This window comes from Theropithecus gelada, chromosome 18 (assembly GCF_003255815.1).
Source record: "Theropithecus gelada isolate Dixy chromosome 18, Tgel_1.0, whole genome shotgun sequence".
Lineage (NCBI taxonomy): Eukaryota > Metazoa > Chordata > Mammalia > Primates > Cercopithecidae > Theropithecus > Theropithecus gelada.
In genome coordinates, this window is record NC_037686.1 from 39,597,937 (window position 1) to 39,623,605 (window position 25,669).

General features: G+C 40.8%; 1 protein-coding gene and 1 non-coding gene across 4 annotated transcripts in view; both read left to right on the forward strand.

Annotated features, from left to right (window-relative positions):
* Window positions 1-226: 226 nt before the first annotated feature.
* The window catches only part of MBD2 (methyl-CpG binding domain protein 2), a 71,460-nt gene continuing 46,017 nt past the window's right edge, over window positions 227-25,669 (forward strand). Inside the window, exons 1-3 of one of the 3 annotated variants that reach the window (XM_025365494.1) lie at window positions 227-998; window positions 20,138-20,297; window positions 23,054-23,499. In XM_025365494.1, the coding sequence (XP_025221279.1) occupies window positions 454-998; window positions 20,138-20,297; window positions 23,054-23,260 (912 nt within the window). In that variant the 5' untranslated portion in view covers window positions 227-453 and the 3' untranslated portion in view covers window positions 23,261-23,499. Of the gene's footprint in view, window positions 999-20,137; window positions 20,298-23,053; window positions 23,500-25,669 lie in introns of those variants that run through there. The other 2 variants (XM_025365492.1, XM_025365493.1) reach the window with 2 other exon arrangements.
* LOC112611753 lies at window positions 2,610-2,738 on the forward strand. Its single transcript, XR_003116731.1, has one exon. It is a non-coding gene; the product is annotated as a small nucleolar RNA SNORA30/SNORA37 family (small nucleolar RNA).

A 25,669-nucleotide genomic window follows, 5' to 3' on the forward strand; every position in this document is an offset into this window, starting at 1 on the left:
TGATCCCCTTAAATGAATAGCCGAGTTAGTGAGTATATAAGATCTATTTTGCTTGTTATTCATTAATTGGGAAGCAAACATAGGTAAAATCACATAATGGTGGAGATTACCCCGTATGAAACAAACTGACCACAGTCACTATGACACCTCCAGCTGGTGACTAGCCTGACCAACCTTCCCGGCTCCGCGCGCCCAGTGGGGGCACTGGCCGGAAAAGCGCGGCAGAGGGCGTGGCCCCGAAGAGGCGGAGACAAGATGGCCGCCCAGAGCGCTTGGAGGACCTAAGAGGCGGTGGCCGGGGCCACGCCCCGGGCAGGAGGGCCGCTCTGTGCGCGCCCGCTCTATGATGCTTGCGCGCGTCCCCCGCGCGCCGCGCTGCGGGCGGGGCGGGTCTCCGGGATTCCAAGGGCTCGGTTACGGAAGAAGCGCAGCGCCGGCTGGGGAGGGGGCTGGATGCGCGCGCACCCGGGGGGAGGCCGCTGCTGCCCGGAGCAGGAGGAGGGGGAGAGCGCGGCGGGCGGCAGCGGCGCTGGCGGCGACTCCGCCATAGAGCAGGGGGGCCAGGGCAGCGCGCTCGCCCCGTCCCCGGTGAGCGGCGTGCGCAGGGAAGGCGCTCGGGGCGGCGGCCGTGGCCGGGGGCGGTGGAAGCAGGCGGGCCGGGGCGGCGGCGTCTGTGGCCGTGGCCGGGGCCGGGGCCGTGGCCGGGGACGGGGACGGGGCCGGGGCCGGGGCCGCGGCCGTCCCCCGAGTGGCGGCAGCGGCCTTGGCGGCGACGGCGGCGGCTGCGGCGGCGGCGGCGGCAGCGGTGGCGGCGGCGCCCCCCGGCGGGAGCCGGTCCCTTTCCCGTCGGGGAGCGCGGGGCCGGGGCCCAGGGGATCCCGGGCCACGGAGAGCGGGAAGAGGATGGACTGCCCTGCCCTCCCCCCCGGATGGAAGAAGGAGGAAGTGATCCGAAAATCTGGGCTAAGTGCTGGCAAGAGCGATGTCTACTACTTCAGGTACCTCCCTGGGGGGGAGGGGGTGGCGGGGTCAGGGGTCAAGAGCGGGCCTGGACAGGGTATGCCAGGATGAGAGCTGGGGCCCTGGGGGCATGTGGCAAGGACAAGCTGGTTTGGTGGCGGAACTCTTGGGTGAGAGTTGACCCCAGTGCGGTGGGAGGCAGTGTCAAAAGGTGAGGGCCCGGAGGAGTGAATCTTGTGTGGAAGACGTCAGGGAATATGGTTGGCGAATAAAGGGTTATCCTGGCAGGATGGTTAGTCCACTGAAGGGTTAAAAGGAGGTGTAATTCATCGAAACTATAAAACCCAGTCACTGTTGGCTCCTGTCCCAGCCTGTCCCAGATTCATCATCGCAAGTGTTTAATCATGCACATGTGGAGGAATTAGCTATCTCCAGTAACACGGTTTCATTTACTTCATCCAAGAAAGTTTTGTATAAAGCAGCTATTTGGAATGCCTGAAGTTGTTTTGGAACTTCCTTGGTTTTGCAGAATATACTCTTTTGAAACTGTCACACTGTACTAAGTTTTTAGATTCCTAGACCAAAATTTCCTCCCCAGGGAACATTTGTCACTATCTGGAGACATTTTCGGTTCTTACACCTGGGGAGGGTGTGATACTGGCATCTAGTGGGTAGAGGCCAGAGATGCTGCTACATATTCGATAATACGAAGAAGCTCCCACAACAAAAAATGATCTGGCCCAAAATGTCACCTGTACTGAGGTTGAGACATCCTGTTTTAAATGATTCAAGGTTTTTCACCTTAATGTGATCTTGCACTGCCGTGGTCATGCCACTCATGTCTTTAGTTTGTGTGACCCAGTAAGCTCAAGAAAGTGCCTATGGCAGTTGACATCCGTGGACTTAATACACATTTACTAAATTTTTTAATAAGCCATCCTATTGATAGAAGATAATATAAACTTGTATTCAGTAGTTTGGAGATTCGTGTTTGTGGAGTGATTGAAGCATTTTTCAGGGTATGTATATGTATATGGCTATTGGAGACAATTGTCATTTAGCTACTGTAATAATGTGATGAAGGATTTCCTGTCCTCTACAAGAAGTTCTGGGAAAATGTGTCTGTACACATTCCATGCTTATGAACTGAAAATACTTTTAACTAGATTGAAAAGGTTAAAGAAATGTACATACACATGTATACACACATATGCACACACAAGAATGTGATCACTGCTTGTGCAGCATGTAAATACGAACACATTCCTGATGGTTGCTATATATGGATGAGTAGTTGTAGTGAGTTCACTTCACCTCAGCTAAAAAACAAAATAAGAGTGATGTTTCATTAGAACTTAGTTTTCCACTTGATCTGGACCCTCATCTTGAAACCTCATATGATAAAATAGAGGACTTATTTTAAATATATGAAGGTGATATTCGCCTGTGGTCCCAGTTACTTACGGGACTGGGGCTAGAGAATCTCTTGAGTCCCCGAGTTCGAGGCTGCAGTAACCTAAGATTGTGCCTGGGCGATAGAGTGAAACCCCATCTCTTTAAAGAAAAACAAGAAAAAAGAAAAAGTGTGATAGTCTTGGTTTGTATTTCCTCATCATTAAAGATTTGATTTAATGGTAAGAAAGTTATTGTGAGCACTTTCACAGGTCCTCCCTCAGGGTGTGGGGCCAGGATTTGGTAGCTGGTGCTAAGAGAAAACCTTTGATGGCATCCTTGCCCTGGGACTGTGCCAGTGGCAGCTGTCATTCAATGGGACAATTTCTTCTGATTAAAAAAAAAGTTATTGTGGTTAAAAAAAGATTAGTCCTCTCAAGTTCATTAGTTTCATTTAGTGCTGTTCATAATTGTCCATTTTCTAGTATTCTTTCATTAACAGAGCATTCTGTTTTCTTTGTAAGCAGGCAGTCTTCATAACCTTCTGTGAACTATGTGCTGATGTCTTGTAGGCAATTATATTTGACAAAATTATTCTGTGTCTGTGATTGAACTCCTTGAGGAATAGATGACTAGTTTGTTTGCAGTAGAACATCTTAAACTTTGAATTTTACTCTTTATGGTAGTTCTCCTGGGATATGGTTTGTTTGGTTTGGGGATGATGTATTTTTTCAGACTAACTTTGGGTATTGCAAAGCTTTTTGTTTGTTGGTTTTTCTTGTAGTTGGAAAAGTTATTTCAAGAAGTCAAGATTGTTGTAGTACTCATTTGGATTTGTGGCCACTTAACATTTTCTTGAATGTGTTGTAAATTTTCTGATGTTAAATTTATTTTATTTTTTTTTGAGATGGAGTCTCGCTCTATCGCCCAGGCTGGAGTGCAGTGGTGCGATCTTGGTTCATTGCAACCTCCACCTCTCGGGTTCAAGTGATTCTTCTGTGTCAGCCTCCCAAGTAGCTGGAACTACAGGTGCCTGCCACCATGCCCAGCTAATTTTTGTATTTTTAGTAGAGCCGGGGTTTCTCAGTATTGGTCAGGCTGGTGTTGAACTCCTGACTTTGTGATCCACCCACCTCAGCCTCCCAAAGTGCTGGGATTACAGGCGTGAGCCACCAGGCCTGGCCATTAAATTTTTAAATACAAACTTAATAAGTTTTTTTTTTTCTTTATTTGAGACGTAGTCTTGCTCTGTCACCCAGGCTGGAGTGCAGTAGTGTGATCTCAGCTCACTACAAGCTCTGCTTCCCAGGTTTGCCATTCTCCTGCCTCAGCCTTCTGAGTAGGTGGGCACACCCGGCTAATTTTTTGTATTTTTTAGTAGAAACGGGGTTTCACCGTGTTAGCCAGGATGGTCTCGATCTCCTGACCTCGTGATCTGCCCACCCGGGCCTCCCAAAGTGCTGGGATTACAGGCATGAGCCATCGAGCCCCCCCTCCCCCAATATGATCAATTTAAAACAAACTTTCTAAACAAATTCATCTTAAGGCAAGTCGCAAGCCAGTGTAGTGGTAGTTACTCTCTATGGTTTGCCTTTTACTTGTTTATGTAAAATGGAAAGGACACATTGAACAGATTTATGCCAAACCTGTTTCGTTCAGGGCCTAAAGGAGCATTGTCTGCTGTTTATTTACTGTCTACAGAGGTTCAGTTACTTTGCAGGATTGTTAACAACCAGTCTTGTTTTTCTTCTGAAAGGTTACATTCTGAACCAGTAAGGTATATGTATGTAGCATAATATGATGATTGTGATACAGTAGTTAATTTGACTTGTGACTGTAGCTTTCTGTGATGAATGATGGCGGTCACTTATTGTAAAGAAAGACAAATTATTTTTCAGCTTACAGTGTCACTGCTTTACATATTAGTGTCCCCATGTATACTCCACCGTTTAGAAATTCCATTAGTTCACCGAACACCCACTATCTGCTAAAAGTGGTTTAAGAGTTAATTCTCCTGTTGGTAATGTGAACACCTGCACCCAGTTGTTCACACAGATTCTAATAATACTAACCCCTGAATTAGCCTGCCCCTGGGGAGATTAATTTAAACAAATCTGTGCCTGTTAATGTAGGGTGTGGCAGGCACTTATTAATTGGACTGAAATTAAGCTCATCGAGAAAGCCTCAAATTTTGGTAGTATGTTTTTTGGCTGCTTTTTTGAAACTGCCAAGTTCTAATAGGAAGGAGTGCCCCTAGTTGCCAGTTAAGCAATGTAATTATACCTTCTGTCAGGATTACTGATAGTGTTGTGGCAGTTCATATATTATGATACAGTGTGTTTGTTTAAAAGAATGTCGTTTGACTGGATCCATTGGTGTATTTTCTGAAAAAGTTTGTTGCCATCATTTGAAACCATTATTTGAACAGTAATTTTCTAACTTGTCTTCTTGACTCCTGTCATTTCTAGTTGCTTGCATAACACTTGCTGATTGATATTTTTGAAATATTTTCTTCCTCACATAGTCTTTGTTTAGTAGCCCTCTCCTGCCCTTTTTAAAAAATCAAGTCTAGGCTGGGCGCCGTGGCTCATGCCTGTAATCCCAGCACTTTGGGAGGCTGAGGCGGGTGGATCACGAGGTCAGGAGATCGAGACCATTCTGGCTAACACGGTAAAACCCTGTCTCTACTAAAAATACAAAAAAAAAAATAGCCAGGCGTGGTGGTGGACGCCTGTAGTCTCAGCTGCTTGGGAGGCTGAGGCAGGAGATAGGCGTGTTGTCCCAGCTACCTGGGAGGTGGAGCTTGCAGGGAGCCGAGATCACGCCACTGCATTGCAGCCTGGGCAACAGAGCGAAACACAGTCTCAAAAATGTGTGTGTGTGTGTGTGTGTGTGTGTGTGTGTGCATGCACCATTTGTTGCTAAAGACTAGTATGATGCTTCAAGAGCATGAATTCTCAATCACTGAGGTTCAACCATGGTCCTCCCCTCAACCTGGTTTGCCTTTAAAAACAAACAAACAAAAAACAAATGGACCCTCCATGTAGGCTCTGTAGAAAACTGACTGAGTGGACCCAGGTAAGGAATGTGACCATTGTCACAGTTCTTACATATTTGAATTAGTCTTCTTGGCTTTCAATAAAAAGCCTTTTCTGATATTGTCCTCTTTCTCATTATTCCTATGTAGTTAAACTTGATGTCCCTTGTATAACTTTCATATTCATTTACTTAGAACTTGTGGCTTTCTCACATAGCTGTTTTTCCCCTCGACACAATGCTGAACACACAGGTGCTAAATAAGGATTTATCAATTGATATTCCACCTAGCATTTTGTAAAACAAGCCTTAAAATGACTTCGTAGTTTTTGCTTTATTTCTGTTCCTGTGGTGGTGTGTTGGGATAAAATTGGTTGAGATATTTTATTATTAAGGCTACATATTTTGTAGTTTCTGGTTTTCATTATCAATGTGAGGGTACTGCAGAAAGCCTTTCTCTGGGATTTTGAATATTAGAGATACAGTGAAAATGGAAAATAGGATGCTCATAGTGCACAGACACAAGTGAGAAATTGGCATTTGAATTTCATTGACTGTGTAACATAGGGTAAAGTAGTGTAGGGTCTTCTGTGCCTTAATTCTATGTGTATTTGTGTTACAGCTCTCAGAATTTTGGCAGCTGTTATTATTTTACTAAATGCTTTACATGAATTGTCATATTGGTTTTTTTGTTGTTTTTTTTTTGAGACGAAGTCTCACTTTGTTGCCTAGGCTGGAGTGCAATGGCGCAATGTCAGCTCACTGCAACCTCTGCCTCCTGGGTTCAAGGGATTCTCCTACCTCAGCCTCCTGAGTAGCTGGGATTACAGGTGCACACCACCACGCCCGGCTGATTTTGGTATTTTTAGTAGAGACGCGGTTTCACCATGTTGGTCAGGCTGGTCTTGAACCCCTGACCTTGTGATCTGCCCGCCTCAGCCTCCCGAAGTGCTAGGATTACAGGCGTGAGCCACCGTGCCTGGCCTATCATATTGGATTCTTATAACCCTATGAAACATAGGTACAATTATCTCCATTTTACAGATGGGGAGTTAGCAAAGGGAAGTAGCGTGCTTGGGGTTGTATAGCTGGTAAGTTCAAAGTTACAATCCTGAAGCAGGTGGTTTAACCTCAGAACTCCTAACCACCATGCTCTGTTGCACGGCATAGAGATCCCTACTTGTATTCTCAAATATTACAACACCCCATGTCTAATCTACTTTATTGGGCTTAGTGTGCCATTAAAATAATGTGATTATTTACTATTATGCTTGTATCCTGAAGATGTCAAAGGGTAAATTTTAAGTCCTATTTGATAGTGAAGCTATTGTACCAAAGGATAACCCTCCAGCTGTATATAATCCTGGAGGGGAAAAAAAAGTAATAAATCCGCATAATTAAAGCATTATTGTTCTGGGTAATAAAAGTGATCAATTTGTTCAAAAATATTCTCTCTTTGATAAATGTTCAACCTAGGATTACCCTGTTATTTCTCAGATATTGAGGTTTGAGATACAGTTGAAATACACCCTACAGATCAATTTTTTAAAAATCTCTAGTTGGAGGAAGGAAAGAAATGCTTTATTTATTAAGAGCTTAATTGCATAATAGAAAGTTTGTCTTGCTTTTAGTCTTTTCTCTTGATGTTGTGTGATTGAAGCCTGCATCCAGAAATGAAAGACATAGGTGTGGTGGAGATTATGCTCTGATACATTTTCCTTAGCTGTACTATCACATCTTTTTGTGAGATGCCAAAGGAATTTTTGTTAGGGTGCAGCGTTGCTGTCTGTCGTGCATCTGATTTTTAGAATCTGGCATGCAAAGTCTCACCTGCCCCAACACCCACAATACCTGTATTAGAGGAAATACATAGCTCAAAGGAACTGATGCATATACATTCTAAAAATACTGTCCAACAGAAATTGGTAGATTTTTTTTCACATTGCTTTTAAAAATGTTATTAATGAGATACACAGTCATTTTTTCATAATTTAGTTTTAATGGAATTTTAAAGGAAGTGATGCTTTTTTTGATTTTGTTTTTTAGATTCTATAGTGGGGCTCATAGACGTTCATAACTCTTTCTCTCATGTTTAAAATCTTTTCAAGACTTGCATGATGAATTAGAAATAAACGATAAACTCTTCCTGGATTTAGTGTTTGGCTGGAATCTTAATGCCTCTTACAGCTTTTGCGTATTGATCTTTCATTGTTCTTTGCCATTTCCAGTGAGAAATGATGGGGAAAATTTTGTAATATGATGTTTTACTTAATTTTAATTTTAATTTTATCAGAATTTCTAAAAACTAAAACTTCCCAAGGAAGGAGAATAAAATTATGGAATAGAATGAAGTTTGAATAATATCTGCAGATTTCATGATTTTGTCCTGTCTTCTTTCTCAGTATAATACAAATTCAAACTCATTTTGAGAACTTGGTGTACATAAACTCTATGTGAATATAAATACTAAAACTTAAAATTAGATTTTAAAATTGAACACTTAGGACTTCTAGGAATAATTGAGTGTTTTACAGATGTGAGGAAGAACATCATCCCCCTATTTTATTTTATTTTATTTTATTTTATTTTGAGATGGAGTTTTGCTCTTGTTGCCCAGACTGGAGTGCAGTGGTATGATCTCCACTCACTGCACCCTCTGCCTCCTGGATTCAAGTGATTCTCCTGCCTCAGCCTCCCAAATAGCTGGGATTACAGGCACATGCCATCATGCCTGGCTAATTTTATATTTTTTAGTAGATGGGATTTCACCATGTTGGCCAGGCTGGTCTTGAAGTCCTGAACTCAGGTGATCCGCCTGCCTTGGCCTCCCAAAATGCTAAGATTACAGGCGTGTGAATGCTGAGATTACAGGCATGAGACACCACGCCTGGCCCATCATCCCCTTTTGAAGATTTGTTAAATGCTGTATCTTGGTATTCTTTTCTTTGTTATTTTTACAGTGGAAGAATGCATAGATAAGCAAGGATGAATGTCGCTAAAATTCTTTTTAATAGGCATTCATCTCTTTTAAAAAGCCTTTCCTAGAGTCCCCTAGCAGAAATGGGAAGCTCCTATGGCATTTGAGTATAATTCTGTTAACTCTTACCACATTTGCTTTAAGAAATAGCTGGCAAGTCTTTGTTGCCCATGAGATTCTGAACCTCCTCAAGGTCAGGAGCTGCGTCTGATTCATTTTTGAATCTTCAGTATCCAGCACAGTCCCAGGTATAATATGAAACATTTTTGATAAATCCTTGTTAAATGAAGCAAATAGTAAATACATTTCTCTATTAATCAAAAAACTTACGGTTAATCTGGCTGTGTACATAGGCCTGCCTACCCTTATAGGGGCTGTTTTATGTCCCCTGCAATTACCAGCATCCTGCCTTGCACTAAGTCAGATATGCAAATATTGAGTAGCTGAAGTAAATGTAATTTTTTTCCTCAAACTTGTATATGTGTAGTGTTGATGTATATATATTACCTATAGGCTTTTAGATCTAAAATGATTTATAGGACTTTTGATTTCATTTTTAATATTAAAATTCTTTTATATTTTGCTTGAAAAAAATCTACAAGGGCTGGGCATGGTGGCTCATGCCTGTAATTCCAGCACTTTGGGAGGCTGAGGTGGGTGGATCACCTGAGGTCAGGAGTTCGAGACCAGCCTGACCAACATGGTGAAACTCCATCTCTACTAAGAAATACAAGAAAAATTAGCCGGGCGTGGTAGCTGGTGCCTGTAATCCCAGCTATTCAGGAGGCTGAGGCAGGAGAGTCGCTTGAACCTGGGAGGTGGAGTTTGCAGTGAGCTGAGATCTCGCCATTGCACTCCAAACTGGGCAACAAGAGCAAAACTCCGTCTCAAGAAAATAAAAAATAAAAATAAATAAAAAAGAAAAGTAAATAAAAAAAAAGAAAAAGGCGGGGTGCGGTGGCTCACGCCTGTAATCCCAGCACTTTGGGAGGCCGAGGCAGGCAGATCACGAGGTCAGGAGATCGAGACCAGCCTGACCAACATGATGAAACCGCTTCTCTACTAAAAATACAAAAATCAGCTGGGCGTGATGGCATGCACGTGTAATCCCAGCTACTTGGGAGGCTGAGGCAGGAGAATCGCTTGAACCAGGGAGTTGGAGATTGCAGCTAGCTGAGATCGTGCCACTGTACTCCAGCCTGGCAGCAGAGGGAGACTCCATCTCAAAAAAAAAAAGAAAAAAACATATCTTCAGAAATTGCTTTTGTATCATCTTGGAAGGCTATGTTTCTATCTAATTTTAACTAATTTATTTTTTCTTTTCCTATAAACGTGAAGCATTTGTTACAGTATCTTGAAAGTAGAGTGGTCTGTATTAAAAAAGAAGAGAAAAATGAAGTAAAAGTGGATATACAAAAAACATGTTGCAACTTTTTAGTACCAGATTCCTGAGCCACATAAACTTACCCTGTCAAGTTACCATAACAGTTTCCAAATGCTTTCTTTACACTTGCGGACTTAAGTATTCGAGGACCAGTATGTGTGCGCACAGACCACACTTCGGTTGTCCTAGTTTAGAATAAACAATGGGAACTTTTGAGTCAAAAGATTTGGGCTTGTATCTTGCTTTACTGTGTTAATCTTGGATGGATAAGTTTTTGTAAGCCTTTGTTTCCTCAACTATAAATCTAGTGTAAGAATTCTGCCTCGTGGAGGCCAGGCACGGTGGCTCATGCCTGTAATCTCAGCACTTTGGGAGGCCGAGGTGGGCGGATCACGAGGTCAGGAGATCGAGACCATCCTGGCTAACACAGTGAAACCCCATCTCTACTAAAAATTACAAAAAATTAGCTGGGCATGGTGGCGGGCGCCTGTAGTCCCAGCTACTCGGGAGGCTGAGGCAGGAGAATGGTGTGAACCTGGGAGGTGGAGCTTGCAGTGAGCCGAGATTGTGCCACTGCACTCCAGCCTGGGTGACAGAACTAGACTCTGTCTCAAAATAAATAAATAAATAAATAAAATAAAATAAATAAATGAATAAAAGAATTCTACCTCGTGGAATTTTTTTGTGATTAAATGTGCTTGCCATGTATAGGTGGTTAGTGCATCAGTAAAGTGTTAGCTCCTTTCTCTTCTTTTAATTAGCCAACAGAAATAGAAGCGCATGCTTTGTATTTATGTGAAGGTTTACTGTCTTTTGTTGTATTTTGAATGTGATTAGGGCAGACCTTAGGTTATGAAGGTTCCCCAGAGTTTAAAAAAAATATTATCTATGGGTCAGGTATGGTGGCACATACCTTTAATCCCAGCAGGAGGATCGCTTGAGGACAGGAGTTTCAGACCAGCCTGGCTAACATAGTGAGAGACTTGTCCTTACAAAATTTTTTTTTTAATTAGCTGGGCATGTTGGCCTGAGCCTATACTCCCAGCTACTCTGGAGACTGAGGTGGGAGGATTCCTTCAGTGGAAGAGTTCAAGGCTGTAGTGAACCACAGTTGCTCCACTGCACTCCAGCCTGGGTGACAGAATGAGACCCTGTCTCAAAAAAAAAAAAATATATATATATATATACACACACACACACACACATATATATAATATGTATGGGTTATAAAAGTAACCCATGCTCAGTGGGAAAGTTGGGAAAATACAGAAAAGGATAGCGAAGTAATGACAGTCATTATTATAGTCCCAAAGAGAACTACTGTTTTATCAGGCAATATTTGTTGTTGAAAGAAAGAAAGAGAGAAAGAGAGAGAAGAAGAGAAGAGAAAAGAGAACCACTGTTAATTTTGACATAGTAGCTTCCAGTCTGGTTTTTGGGCATATTTGTTTAAGTAAATACTAATATGTGTGTATGTATATATGTAAGATATATGTATAAGGATATATATGTGTATACACACACACACATATACCTACATACACACACTTTTAATTATGGAAAAGTTCAGACATAGGCAAAAATAGATGGAAAAGTATAATGAATCCCTATATAGTCATCCAGTTTTAACAGTTACCAACTCCTGGCCAGTCTTGTTTTATCTGTATTCACCCCATTCTCCCCAGTTATATTTTGAAATAATTCCCAAACATACTTAATTTCTGAAAGTGTTGTAGCAGTGTCCAGTCCCCAATTCAACCAAAATAACCAGTGTTTTTCTTTTTTTCCTTTCTCAGAAAGCAAATGCCTTAAGGATGAGACTAGGTAGAATTCTACATATGGTTCATTTTTCACATTTTAGTGGCACACCCTGGTTTTTAATTTTTTAACAAACTGATACCGAACAGTGGTCCCCACCTTTTTTGGCACCAGGGACCAGTTTTATGGAAGATGGTTTTTCCATGGATCCCGAATGGTTTTGGGATGAAACTGATCCACCTCTGATAATCAGGCATTAGTTAGATTCTCATAAGGAGCATGCAACCTAGATCCCTCACATGCACAGTTCACCATAGGTTCATTCTCCTATGAGAATCTAAAGCTGCCACTGATCTGACGGGAGGCAGAGCTCATGCTATAATGCTCGTCTCCTGCTGTGCCTCCTGGTTCTTAACGGACCATGGTCAGTGTCCAGGGCTAGGGCTTAGGGATCCCTGAAATAGAGATAATACTATTAGCTATAGTAATTTACTGTAGTAAATTTTTTCCTTACTCATACTTTAAAAATAATTCTCCCCACCCCCACCCCCTGCCGCCGCCCTCCGTAATCCTTCCCACTCAACCCCACTGCCAAGGAATTTTTTTAAATTTTTGTTTTGAGACAGGGTCTTGCTCTGTTGCCCAGGCTGGAGTGCAGTGTTGTGATCATTGCTCACTGCAGTGTCGACCTCCCAGGGTCAAGCAATCCTTTCACCTTAGCCTCCTGAGTAGCTGGGACTACAGGCACGTGCCACCATGCTCGGCTAATTTTAGTGTTTTTTGTAGAGGCTGAGTTTCGCCTTTTTTGCCCAGGCTTGTCTTGAACTCCTGGCTTAAGTGATCTGCCCACCTCGGCCTCCCAAAGTACTGGGATTATAGGTGTGAGCCACTTTGCCTGACCAGCAAATTCTTTAATGCTCAAATTTACTTGCCCAGAGTCTTGATTTTTTAAAAGCTTTCCTATTTTGGGGGCAAATCTTCAGCTAGCATACTTAATGTTTAAACAAAATAGAGAAATTTTCTTACATACATACAAAAGTAGTGGGAACTACCCAGCTTAAACAGTTTGTCAACACATGGTCAATCTTATTTCATCCCTATCCCAGTTTACTACTCCTGACCCAACCTTCATTATTTGAAGCAAATCAGACATCGAATAAGTTCATTCATAAGTAAGTATTCAATATGCTATTTGAGAAGATTTAACTTGTGAAAATTTTCTAGCAATGCAGAACTCTGTGTTTCAAAGCTAGAATGAGGCCAACAGGCAGTTCATGACTATTTGCCTAACGTAGGCAATAATTACTATATGAGTTCGGAGGAAAGAAAATTCCTATTACTGGGTTCTGTGAAGGCTTTATGGAAGAGGTAGTATATAAGGTGGATTGGTATTTCTGGGCTCTTGGAGACTGGGCATAGCATCATGCATTATGGACCAAGTAAAAGACATGGTTCTTGCAAAAAACTGTGGAAGCCATTTAGACTATTCAGAATAGAGTGATTAAACCAATATGGCTAGAGGAAAGGTCACTAGGTAAGAGTGGAAAGTAGGGTTGAAAGGTTAAGAGGAGGCCATAGGACCAACATAGAGAAATCCCGTTTCTACTAAAAATACAAAAAATTAGCTGGGCATGGTGGCGGGCTCCTGTAATCCCAGCTACTTGGGAGGCTGAGGCAGGAGAATCACTTGAAGCCAGGAGGCGGAGGTTGCAGTGAGCTGAGATCTCACCTCTGCACTCTAGCCTGGGCGACAGTGCGAGACTCCATCTCAGAAAAAAAATTTAAAAAAAAGCGATGAGGCCATAGGAAAAAGGATCTAAAACGCAGGCCTAAGATGTTTGGCTCTCTTTTTTGCTAATGGGGTAAAAGTCCACTGAAAGCTGTTAAGCCAGAGCTGTGTCAAAGTGGTGTAAATTTTAGGAAGGGCCATGTGGATAGTGTAGAATGCAAAGAGACTAGCAAAATTAGCTTATCATGGTGATTTAGACCTGAGGTGATGCAGACGATTTGGGCAGTGGCAATGGAAAGGAAGGCTGGGTTTAAAGGTGATCACTTAGAAAGTGATCAGACATGGGAGATATGAATAAAATGAGAGTAGATAAAATCTATCAGGGACAAGCTGTAGAAAAGTGCTGAGGATGGTGCATTGTAGGAAAGCCCTACATTTAAAGATTAAGGGGAAAGGAGTTAAGGAGGTTTGGGGAGCTGACTTAGGTAGGCTTTTCTCTTGGGGGGGGTTGTGTGTGTGTGTGTAGCAGTGGACATTCTTTCACTTTAGCGAGTTTCTGATTGTTTTGTATCTAAGTACAAAACACTAACTCTAATTTCATGTTTTTAGTCTCAGATGAAATTTGATTTCTGAAGAAAATTGTTATTTAAAGTTAGGGAAATGTTTCTTTGAATACTTACTCTTGTAAGTAAGAAGTAAGCGTTAACATTTAAAGAGATTTAAAAAAAAAGAAAGTTGATGTTTCTTTTAGTCTCAACATTTCCAGTGCTGTAGCTTACAGAATTTTTAGTATGGAGATTTTTTTTATTCCCCATAAAGTATTTTCTGATACTGATGGGAAGTAATGTGCCTCTGAACATGCTCTTTAGCTGTCTAGCTAGCCATCTGCCATCTGTGACACCCCTTGTCACTCACAGTCCATTTCATCTTATTCCAATCTGGTGGCTGCTACCCCCATCATGTTAGAAATTGATTTGAAAATAGACTTGTGTTTATATAAACCTCTGGTCTCCTCATAATGGTTTGACTGAACATTATGATTATCCATGTTATCAAAGAAACAAGAAAAAGTATCTTCTATATTAGAGTAGTAGTTTCAGAGTAGAGTTCCACATGCAAGCAGCAGGTCTTCTGGAGATACAATTTTATGTCATAGACTGAGAGGGCATATTATAGTTGTCTAACTCAGGTAATGGTAATTACAAGTAAGTTCATAGTGCAACAAATTGTGAATACCACTAAATTAAAGTGAGCGTAATCGGAGTATTTCTGGTTTCAATTACTTTTTTTTTTTTTTTAAAGATTTGAAAATCAGTTGCCACATAAAATTCCTTTCTTCTTGATAATAGAAACTTCTAATAGAAACATTAAAACTGCTAAGATGGAGTTAGGCTTAAAAATTGCTTTAAACAGTTTAATTGAAATGAAAAGAGGTCAAGACATAGTTTAAGTGATGACGTTTATTTTTGTTATTTTTATTTTTAAGTGATGAAATGTTCTTATGTGAACGGGAAAGATACAATTCATGTTTTGATTTTCAATTAGTATGTTTCTTCAGGGCTTTTTTCAGAGTTTATTTAAATAGTAGGTAGAAGAAGTTAAAGGTGTGATCACAGTTGGTTCAGGAATGGTATATCTAGGGGGCAGTTGATAGGGAATTTTTTTTTGTGGTTGAAAGTGAAATAGTATTTCATTACTGGGATTAGAAGTAATCATAATGGGCAGAGAAAACTGAAAATGACTAATATCGTTTACTCAGTCTTCTAGAGTTAAACAGGTTTTGAACTTCCCTAAGTTACGAATTGATGCTTTTAAAATAAAACCTTAGTCACTTTCAGTCTTGGTGTTTCTGAGATCAGGACCTACAGCAGCCATTATTGTAGGTAGATAGGTGATTAAATTTAATCACTTTGGGTAAGAGTAGAACTTAGGTGACAGTCTTTTTGTTCATCTAGCATTTATTTCCTTAGTTTGCCTCTCCCAAGGTCAGTTTGCCCCTGTATAAATGGTGTGTATCTCATCTCATGGGCAGAATTCCTACTTAACCATTCTCTTGGGCCTTGCCGTCCTCCATGTTTGCTTTCAACTCCTGAAGAGTAAGGTCTCTGGCCTAAAATCCCCTGGGGCAGCCAGGTTGACTTCCCTTAAAGCACCACACACAGACTGTAGCAGTTACAGAGAAGAAAATGGCTTGTAGTACTGTTTTCTGAAGGCAGCAGTATGTATGACAGATACTTGTAGCTATCCAATACAGATGTTTCATAGAATTCCATCTGTAAGACAGGAAATGGTGATTCATTATGAATAAGAATTTGCTGGTTACTAGCGAATATTCCAGCTTTCTTTTGAATATGCTAATAGTTAAAACTTCTACCTTTTTTCCTTAATTGCTAATTTAGTTTATTAGTAGAGGATGTCTAGCCTTTTTGTTTATAATAAATACCTTCCATTTCTTTCTTTTTTTTTTTGAGATGGAGTCTCACTCTGTTGCCCAGGCTGGAGTGCAGTGGCACAGTCTCAGCTCACTGCAACCTCCGCCTCCCAGGTTCAAGCGATTCTACTGCCTCAGCCTCCCAAGTAGCTGGGATTACAGGTGCACGCTGCTACACTGGGCTAATTTTTTGTATTTTAGTAGAGATGGCGTTTCACCGTGTTGGCCCAGGCTGGTCTCAAACTCCTGAGCTCAGGCAATCTGCCCTCCTTAGCCTCCCAAAGTGCTGGGATTACAGGTGTGAGCTACTGTGCCTGGCCCCCCATTTCATTTTTAAAATCAATAAACATAGAAATAATATGAAGTCGTGTTAAACTGCTAATAAACTGCTAATCTAGATGGTAAACATAAGCGATCACATTTCGTGAGTATAGCCTTTTAATTGAGTTCAAATTATCTTGATTTGGGGGAGAGGTATCTAAAATGAACTGATCGCTAATGAGTTTTGTTCTGTAGAGGAACATTGTACTGAGGCTCTATTATGTTTTCAGCTGCAGTGGATAACTGACATTTCAACTGTTAAATGAGGAACTACTTATTGCAGGTTTAATTTGTGAAGTTTGTCAATTGATTCCCTCATAAATAGCTTGCTATTTGTTCGCTAAGCCATATGCTAAGAGCAGTGTGCTTATCTTTTTGGTAAGAGTTACTGCCTGAACATTTCATCTTGTGGAAAATGAATCTGTTGAAATATGGGGTCTACTCTTGAACTGTTTTTTATTGCACTATCTGAGGGATAACTGAGAATTGTCATTTTATTTTATTTTATTTTATTGAGACAGAGTTTTGCTCGTTGCCTAGGCTGGAGTGCAGTGGCACGATCTCGGCTCACCGCAACCTCTGCCTCCTGGGTTCAAGCGATTCTCCTGCCTCAGCCTCCTGAGTAGCTGGGGTTACAGGCATGCGCCACCACACCTAGCTAATTTTGTATTTTTAGTAGAGATGGGTTTTCTCCATGTTGATCAGGCTGGTCTCAAACTCCCGAACTCAGGTGATCCGTCCACCTCGGCCTCCCAAAGTGCTGGGATTACAAGCATGAGCCACCGTGCCTGGCCACGGAATTGTCATTTTATTTTGTGGAGAGATTTTGTTTATTCATTTTTTGTGATATGTTAACTAGTTTATCAGAATCTTGTTTACCAATAACTTGAGTATCTGATAATAAGGACCATATGGCTATTGCAGCTTTTATTTTTTTTTTGAGATGGAGTCTCGCTCTGTCGCCCAGGCTGGAGTGCAGTGGCTCCATCTTGGCTCACTACAAGCCTCGCCTTGCGGGTTTACTCTATTTTCCTGCTTCAGCCTCCTGAGTAGCTGGGACCACAGGCGCCCGCCACCACGCCCTGCTAATTTTTTTGTATTTTTAGTAGAGACAGGGTTTCACCGTGTTAGCCAGGATGATCTTGATCTCCTGACCTCGTGATCCGCCTGCCTTGGCCTCCCAGAGTGCTGGGATTACAGGCGTGAGCCACCATGCCTGGCTATTGCAGCTTTTTATAAGTGACATAATAGCAGAGTAATCTTTACTAATGTTTCATATTAATTTAGGTCATTAGTATAATGACAAAGTATAATACTTTATTTCTTATGTGGTAAAACACATTAATGAAAATGTTTTCTAGCTTAGTTTTAAAAATTGTATGCCATATAACTTAAATAAGCGATAGTATTTATCTCATTGTGTCTGCAAAAACCACATCGTTTAGTATTGAACTGATAAGGTTTTTTGCTCTCAGAAAGTTACCTTGTTCAGTACTAGCCTTTAATGGTGTTTGAAGTTTAAAAGTGGCATTGTTGTTTGACTCAGCAAGGAAATATATAGGAATTATTGTAATGAAAATAGAATTTCAGGTGGTAGTAGATTATTTCTGACTTGAATTGGAGAATCTCAGAAGACTTCCTAGTGGAAGTGGAGCACATTTTAGCCGGGCTTGGAGGATTTAATAGCCTTTTGATAGACAGGATGTTTCTGTGCTCATCCTTCCATCCGCAAAGACATGACTGGAAGATTCAAAGGTATATGGCATATTTTGGTGATTTGGAGTTTGGAATGTAGGCCACCAAGGCTGGTGGGAAAAGAGTCTGGAAAGAAAATATAACAGATGTAAAGCTTTTGATGGCTTATTAAGGAGGTGAAGCTTTTTTGTCAACATTGAGGAACCTGAACATTTAGAACTTGGTACTGGATGTGTGACTGAGACATGGGGGTGCTGAAGGATTGTAATGTGGCCTTCTAGCTTGGAGAATGAAGTGCTAAGTGGACAGCAGTGCTGCTGACACAGGTGTGGAGTATAGAAGATCAGGTTTTGGGGGTGGAACTGTGTTGTGTGGTGGGCAGAGATGATTCAAGTTTTGGACAATATTGCGAGTGACTTGCTGTTTTATTTTGTGATACTGAGTATTCTGGAAATCCAGGTTAGAGTTGGAGTTGAGCTTTGCTTGTGTGGGCTCCCGTACTCTCTCCTCTGGTGCTTTCTTGTATTGTTCTTGTTGTTACTGGTTGTTATCTTCATCTGCCTACTGAACTCTATACCTTGAATTATGTTTCAGGAGTACTTAAGTCATGTGGTTGTGGAAAAAGAATGTCGATAGGATCTTCAGTTGTCTTGAAGTGTGTTGGGACAGACTACCAAAGAGTTTGTGACAAGTCAAGGGTGTATTGCTGTGGATTTGACCCAGAGAGAAGTTTTCTTGTTCCAAGAGAATATTTATTGCTTGATCTCTCAGCCTTTTTCCTTTTATCTTCTTATGAGTTATTTTTCTTTTATTGTGGTCACTTGGTGCAAGGTTAAGTTCTTTTTTTTTTATTTTTATTTTTATTTTATTTTTTTTTAATTTTTATTTTTTTTGAGACGGAGTCTCGCTCTGCCACCCAGGCTGGAGTGCAGTGGCCGGATCTCAGCTCACTGCAAGCTCCGCCTCCCGGGTTCACGCCATTCTCCTGCCTCAGCCTCCCGAGTAGCTGGGACTACAGGCGCCGCCACCTCGCCCGGCTAGTTTTTTGTATTTTTTAGTAGAGACGGGGTTTCACCGTGTTAGCCAGGATGGTCTCGATCTCCTGACCTCGTGATCCGCCCGTCTCGGCCTCCCAAAGTGCTGGGATTACAGGCTTGAGCCACCGCGCCCGGCCAAGGTTAAGTTCTAAATGTGACACATTGACTTCTTTGAGAAGTATTCTAGAATTCTCACAATTTTCTTGTGACATACCACACTGACTTTGTTCTAGCACATTTATTTCGTTCAGAAAATTTATTAGGTGAGACTTTGGGGCATTATTCCTATAAAAAAATTTCTTACAGATTAATACCACACAGGAAAAAATGTTTTTGGGAAAGACTAGTCCTCCATATAATTCTGGCATTTTTGTAACTTTCCAGCTTTGGCGGTATTACTTACCAGAAGTAAATTATTCTTCATGTGCTTCCCTAAGGGAGGAGTTTGGCTAACAAAACTCATGTCAGCATGGTACAAGCACGTTCACAAATATTTGCTCTAGTTTTCTCATTTCAGTAGTATTAGCATTTAAATATTGTCAAGATTTAAGAATTTTTTTATTGTGAGTGTTATGAGCCCAAATATGATATAGATTCCACATATTTGTGTGTGTGTGTGTGTCTGTGTGTGTGTGTGTTTTAAACAAGGGTTGCTGACTTCAGATTAATTTATCAAGTTTTTTTCTGATTATTGCTGGCATAGTTGTATATCTAATACTTGCAGGGAAAAAAAGCATTTCAAAATCAATTTGGAAAGGAAGTTTGTGAGATTGAAGACATTTTTAGTATGCCTGTTATGCTGTGCATGAAGATTGGATTTAGGTTCTCGCAGTAGTTGCTGAGTGACCTGTGGGATAGGCTGTGGCAACATGTTATGTGTTCTAGTGGACTACCTAGGGGAGCGTTATATTAGGTGACACGTGATCTCTTCTTACAGGGAAGTTACGGAGTTCCCTGTAAAACTTTAACTTTTTTTTTTTTTTTTTGAGACAGAGTTTTGCTCTGGTTGTCCAGACTAGAGTACAGTGGCGCGATCTTGGCTCACTGCAACCTCTGCCTCCTGGGTTCAAACGATTCTCCTGCATCAGCTTCCCGAATAGCTGGGATTACAGGCGCCCACCACCACGCCCGGCTAATTTTTTGTATTTTTTTTTTTTTTTTAGCAGAGACAGGGTTTCACCATGTTGGCCAGACTGGTCTTGAACTCCTGACCTCAGGTGATCCACCCGCCTCTGCCTCCCAAAGTGCTGGGATTACAGGCATGAACCACCATGCCTAGCAGAACTTTAACATTTCTTTAAAAATATGTACAATAGAATGGGGTATCAATTGAGGGTAGAGGAAGACATGAAGAAAAGGCTTATTTATGGAGTAAATATTGTTGCCTTTTATTCAATTAACCTTATCTTTCTTTTAGTCCGAGTGGTAAGAAGTTCAGAAGCAAGCCTCAGTTGGCAAGGTACCTGGGAAATACTGTTGATCTCAGCAGTTTTGACTTCAGAACTGGAAAGATGATGCCTAGTAAATTACAGAAGAACAAACAGAGACTGCGAAACGATCCTCTCAATCAAAATAAGGTTGGTTAATTTACTTATCGCATGTATATGGTACTTCGAAAGCTGTCCAAAAAGTATCTCACATCATAGTCACTGGAATTTTGGTTGTCCAAATGTCCCATGCATGTCCCCGTACCCTGCCCACCCTGTCCCAGCAAGAGAGAGCATAAGTAAATTGTGCACAGTAGAAAATAGCATTTCAGTATCTCTCTAGGTCAGTGAACGTCACGCTTTCTGCACCACTGGGGCTGTTTACAAAAGGTTTCTTTAGTGTTAATTGTCTGCTTTTTTTCTTTTTCCCTCAAAATCGTTCCTGTTGTCCAAAAAGTGGCAACATTTTAATGTGGCAGGTATCTTTATCTCATAGTTTATAATTACATATTGATTTTCAGGTTCAGGTTTTGAGAAAGGGCATCTGCTACTTACTAGCTGATGCAGTCATGAGAAACTTTCTTAGACTCCAAGGGTCTTCGGTTTCTCATTTGTAAAATTAAAGAAAGAAAATTTTCCCTTCGCATTGTTGTGTTTTGTTTTTGGTTTTTTTTTGACCTTTGATGATGTTGAAGATAATGAGTTTTTGGAATAGTATTCTAATACTATGTTTGGATATTTTTCCGTTAGCCCTTAGCTTTATCGAGCTGTTTGGTTGATAGTTTATTGTATAGCAATTGAAGCAAATCTCATTTGAATTACGATACAGTTTGAACATTCCAAATCTGAAAATATCTGAAATCTGAAACTCTTCTGGTCACAGGCATTTCAGATGAGGTATACTTAAGCCTGTACTAATTTAATTGTGTTAAAGAATCCAATATCTTTACAAAGAAAGCTGCTTTTTCCCTGAGGACAACTAAACCTATGTGACTATTTTTTCTTAGTTTTTCTTCCTCTAAACTTCAGGGATCTGTGTGTATGTGTATTGCTACCACCATTGTCTTCACAGTGACAGTGAAAATAGTGGAGGGAGAAGTAGGGGCTCTCTTTCTTAAGATGTGACTGATGTGTGGGACTAATGGGACTCATGTAATCCCGTAAGTCCCAGTGGGCTCATTTTAGGAACCCATTGGCAGCGTAGTGGAGTAAGAAGGGCTTTGGACCCAGGAAGACATGACTTGGTGAACTGGCTCTGCTACTTACTAGCTGATGCAGTCATGAGAAACTTTCTTAGACTCCAAGGGCCTTCGGTTTCTCATTTGTAAAATTAAAGAAAGAAAATTTTCCCTTCGCATTGTTGTGTTTTGTTTTTGGTTTTTTTTTGACCTTTGATGATGTTGAAGATAATGAGTTTTTGGAATAGTATTCTAATACTATGTTTGGATATTTTTCCGTTAGCCCTTAGCTTTATCGAGCTGTTTGGTTGATAGTTTATTGTATAGCAATTGAAGCAAATCTCATTTGAATTACGATACAGTTTGAACATTCCAAATCTGAAAATATCTGAAATCTGAAACTCTTCTGGTCACAGGCATTTCAGATGAGGTATACTTAAGCCTGTACTAATTTAATTGTGTTAAAGAATCCAATATCTTTACAAAGAAAGCTGCTTTTTCCCTGAGGACAACTAAACCTATGTGACTATTTTTTCTTAGTTTTTCTTCCTCTAAACTTCAGGGATCTGTGTGTATGTGTATTGCTACCACCATTGTCTTCACAGTGACAGTGAAAATAGTGGAGGGAGAAGTAGGGGCTCTCTTTCTTAAGATGTGACTGATGTGTGGGACTAATGGGACTCATGTAATCCCGTAAGTCCCAGTGGGCTCATTTTAGGAACCCATTGGCAGCGTAGTGGAGTAAGAAGGGCTTTGGACCCAGGAAGACATGACTTGGTGAACTGGCTCTGCTACTTACTAGCTGATGCAGTCATGAGAAACTTTCTTAGACTCCAAGGGCCTTCGGTTTCTCATTTGTAAAATTAAAGAAAGAAAATTTTCCCTTCGCATTGTTGTGAGGAGTAAATGGGAATTTTTTAGAACATCTAGCAAAGTAAATTTGACCCACGTTAATTCCTTTGCTTTCCACACTGCTCTTTCCGTAAGTCACCCCCTTTCCTGAGCACCAAGCCACCTCAGTGAACAGTGTTGCCTCGTGGCCAGCGTTGGAAACTTTCTGACCCAAGCTCTCTTCCCTCTTGTCATTTTACATTTTCTGAGGGGCATGGGTTCTCTGCTTCATACCTGTCTTCATTCGGAATTCAGCTTAAATTTGTGCAGTTTACAGTAATATAATTTCTAATAATTGATACGGAGGTCAAAATGCATTGTTTCTTCATAGCATAATACCTTGCATTGGTTTTCATAGGGACATTGGCAGGTCCTTTGTTTAGAGAGGCAGAGTGGAAGAGAAGGCTAAATTGCCTCTGTATTCCTTAACTATGGGGTGGATTTGAGTTGGTCATTATGAAGATGTTAAGAAAGGTAAGAATAGCAGTAGACGGGGAGCCCAAGTTAGCAAAAGTTAGGATCTTGTGTGTGTATAAATCACTGTGATTTCAGCTTCAGGAAACCTTTATTCTGGGGTTACTTTGCTTCTTAAATGTACAGAGGAAAATTCAGGTTTATGTTTCTAAAATTGCCATCTTAAAACACAGTGCTGGGTACTTATAAAAGGGGCTTCAGTATTTATGAAATGAAGAGTACTTTCAGATTACTGTTCTGTACCAGAACCACAGTTTAGTTATGTTAAGTGTAATGTGCAGATTTATTTTTCTGACACTTACGTTTCATCAAAAACCAAACACTAATTCATCTCTTCAGTTTGTGTGCACCTTTCTGCTCTAGCTGCGCTGGAACGCTCATCGTCCTGCACCATGGCATGCGCTTTCAAGACTCTGCTTGCTCATGCGCTGTTTGCTCTGCTTGGAATGTGCTTACCCCTTTCCCCTTCATCTGGTGAACTCCTACTCGTCCAAGACCCAGCTCCGTTGTCTCCATCTCTGGGAAGCCTTCCCTGCATACTCCAGGCAGAACCAATCCTTTCCTCCATAATGCTTCCCTGGTGCTTTGCCATTGTGTTTGTGACTTGTTTGTCTGCTTTAGCTAGACTGTGAGCTCCATGAGGGCAAGGACCATGCCTGTTTTTGTTTTTGTCTATGTAGCCAAAGCCTAGCACACTGTAGGTACTTAATAAATATTGCTTTATGTTTATTTGATTTACCATCCACCTCATTTCAGAAGTGTATAGTGGTAATTAATGTTTATTAAATAAATAAATATACTATACATTATTTTGGAAATGCCTTTCATTTTCATTGTTTTCTGAAGCTTTCTGCATGAATTTTTGGAGGCATGGTCTTTTTGCATGTGATTTTATTTAGATGGTCAGAAAGTGGAGCTTTGCATTTTAAAAAATAAGTTCTCTTTGAAAGTAACACCAACAACATATTAGGTAGCTCTATAAAGCAGAAAATGTATTTATGGCTAGTTAAGTAATAACTGTATTATGTCTTTTTTATGATAGTACAGCGTAAAGAAAGCTAAGAGCTTTAAAGTAATTAATAGAAATCTGAGGTAAGAGTGGTTGTAAATCTGGCTTCAGTACATTGTTGTGTTTGTTTTGTTTTGTTTTGAGACAGAGTCTCGCTCTGTTGCCCAGGCTGGAGTGCAATGGGATGATTTTGGCTCACTGCAACCTCTGCCTCCCAAGTTCAAGCGATTCTCTCTTCCTCAGCCTCCCGAGTAGCTGGGATTACAGGCACCAACCACCACGCCCGGCTAATTTTTGTATTTTTAGTAGAGATGGGGTTTTGTAATGTTGGCCAGGCTGGTCTCGAACTCCTGACCTCAGGTGATCTACCCATCTCGGCCTCCCAAAGTGCTGGGATTACAGGTGTGAGACACCATGCCCAGCATGTTCTGTTTTTTAAACTCTTATCTTGAAAGAATTAGAGCTTTAATTGACAAAATAAACTTTGAAACAGGCTAAATTGTAATTTAAGTAATTATAAGCTATGATTTTAACATATTTTCCACATCAGAGGTGAATTACTGGTGATGAATAATATCCTTTAGGTATGATTGGAAAGATGTCTTTTTTTTTTTTTTTGAGACGGAGTCTCGCTCTGTCGCCCAGGCTGGAGTGCAGTGGCACCCTCTCGTTCACTGCAAGCTCTGCCTCCCAGGTTCACGCCATTCTCCTGCCTCAGCCTTCCGAGTAGCTGGGAATACAGGTGCCCACCACCACGCCTGGCTAATTTTTTGTATTTTTAGTAGAGACAGGGTTTCATCGTGTTAGCCAGGATGGTCTCCATTCCTGACCTCGTGATCCGCCTGCCTTGGCCTGCCAAAGTGCTGGGATTACAGGTGTGAGCCACCGCGCCCGGCCAGAAAGATATCTTTTTAAGAACTCTGCAGAGTGGTTTAAAATTCTTTTAGGATGGGAGAGTAGGGTGAAGGGGGTATTGTTTTTAGTCTCTACTACTATTTTTGCAGTACCTATTTCAGATATCTCAAACTCAATCTTAACCTTACCCTGAAAATCCATTCCATTCTTGATTACATTATATCTTATTGATTTTCTTGACTGCCATAATTATTTCCAACCACCACCTCCATCTCTTCAACTGACATTGTTGAAATATCAAGAAGGTTACTGAAGATATTCCATTAGGTTAATGGAAAAAGACTAGAGAAAGATTTGGAAGTCATCGCACAGTTTATATTTGAAGTCATGAGCAGGTTTCTCAGACCTTAAAGGGAAAAGTTACAGAGCAACATATCCAGGGGAACATTCTGTGATGACGGGACTCTTTTCAGCCACAGGTGACTGTTGAGTGCTTGACATGTGGCTAGTCTGACTGAATAACTCAATTTTTAGTTTTACTTTAAAATTAAATAGCCAGATGTACCTAGTCAGTGTCAAACAGCACGGCTCCAGAGTTTTGCCTCTCAATATGCAAACAAAAACCAAACCTTTGCTTCAAAAGCTAAATATTGTTTAGGCATTTATGTTTGGTTTTTCAAAGAGGAGATGTTGCGGGGTTTCATAGATGTGACTGTCAACATTTTTAGCAGGGAACTGGGAGGAGAGGCAAGATGATATTAAAATTTAATTGGAGACACTCTAGGATAAAGAAGAATACAGTGATTCTAAGTGCAAGATATGTTTAGAGAACTTCAAGTAGCTTGGTTTGTCACTGGAAGTTTATTTTAGTGTTTTAGATGTATAAACATACTGAATTTGTGTTTCTAGGTCTTAACATCAAATGTTTTATAAATTAAATCTACAAAACTAATAAAATTCAAGTTCCCTAACATTAATTTAATGTGACATATGACATATTTTATAAATTGCTTACAATATGAATATGGTATGGAACAAATTATTTTTTAGTTTTGCTTGACAATACTACAGGTATCTTGGAAAGGCTCAGTTCTTTCATCACATTTCTCTATTCA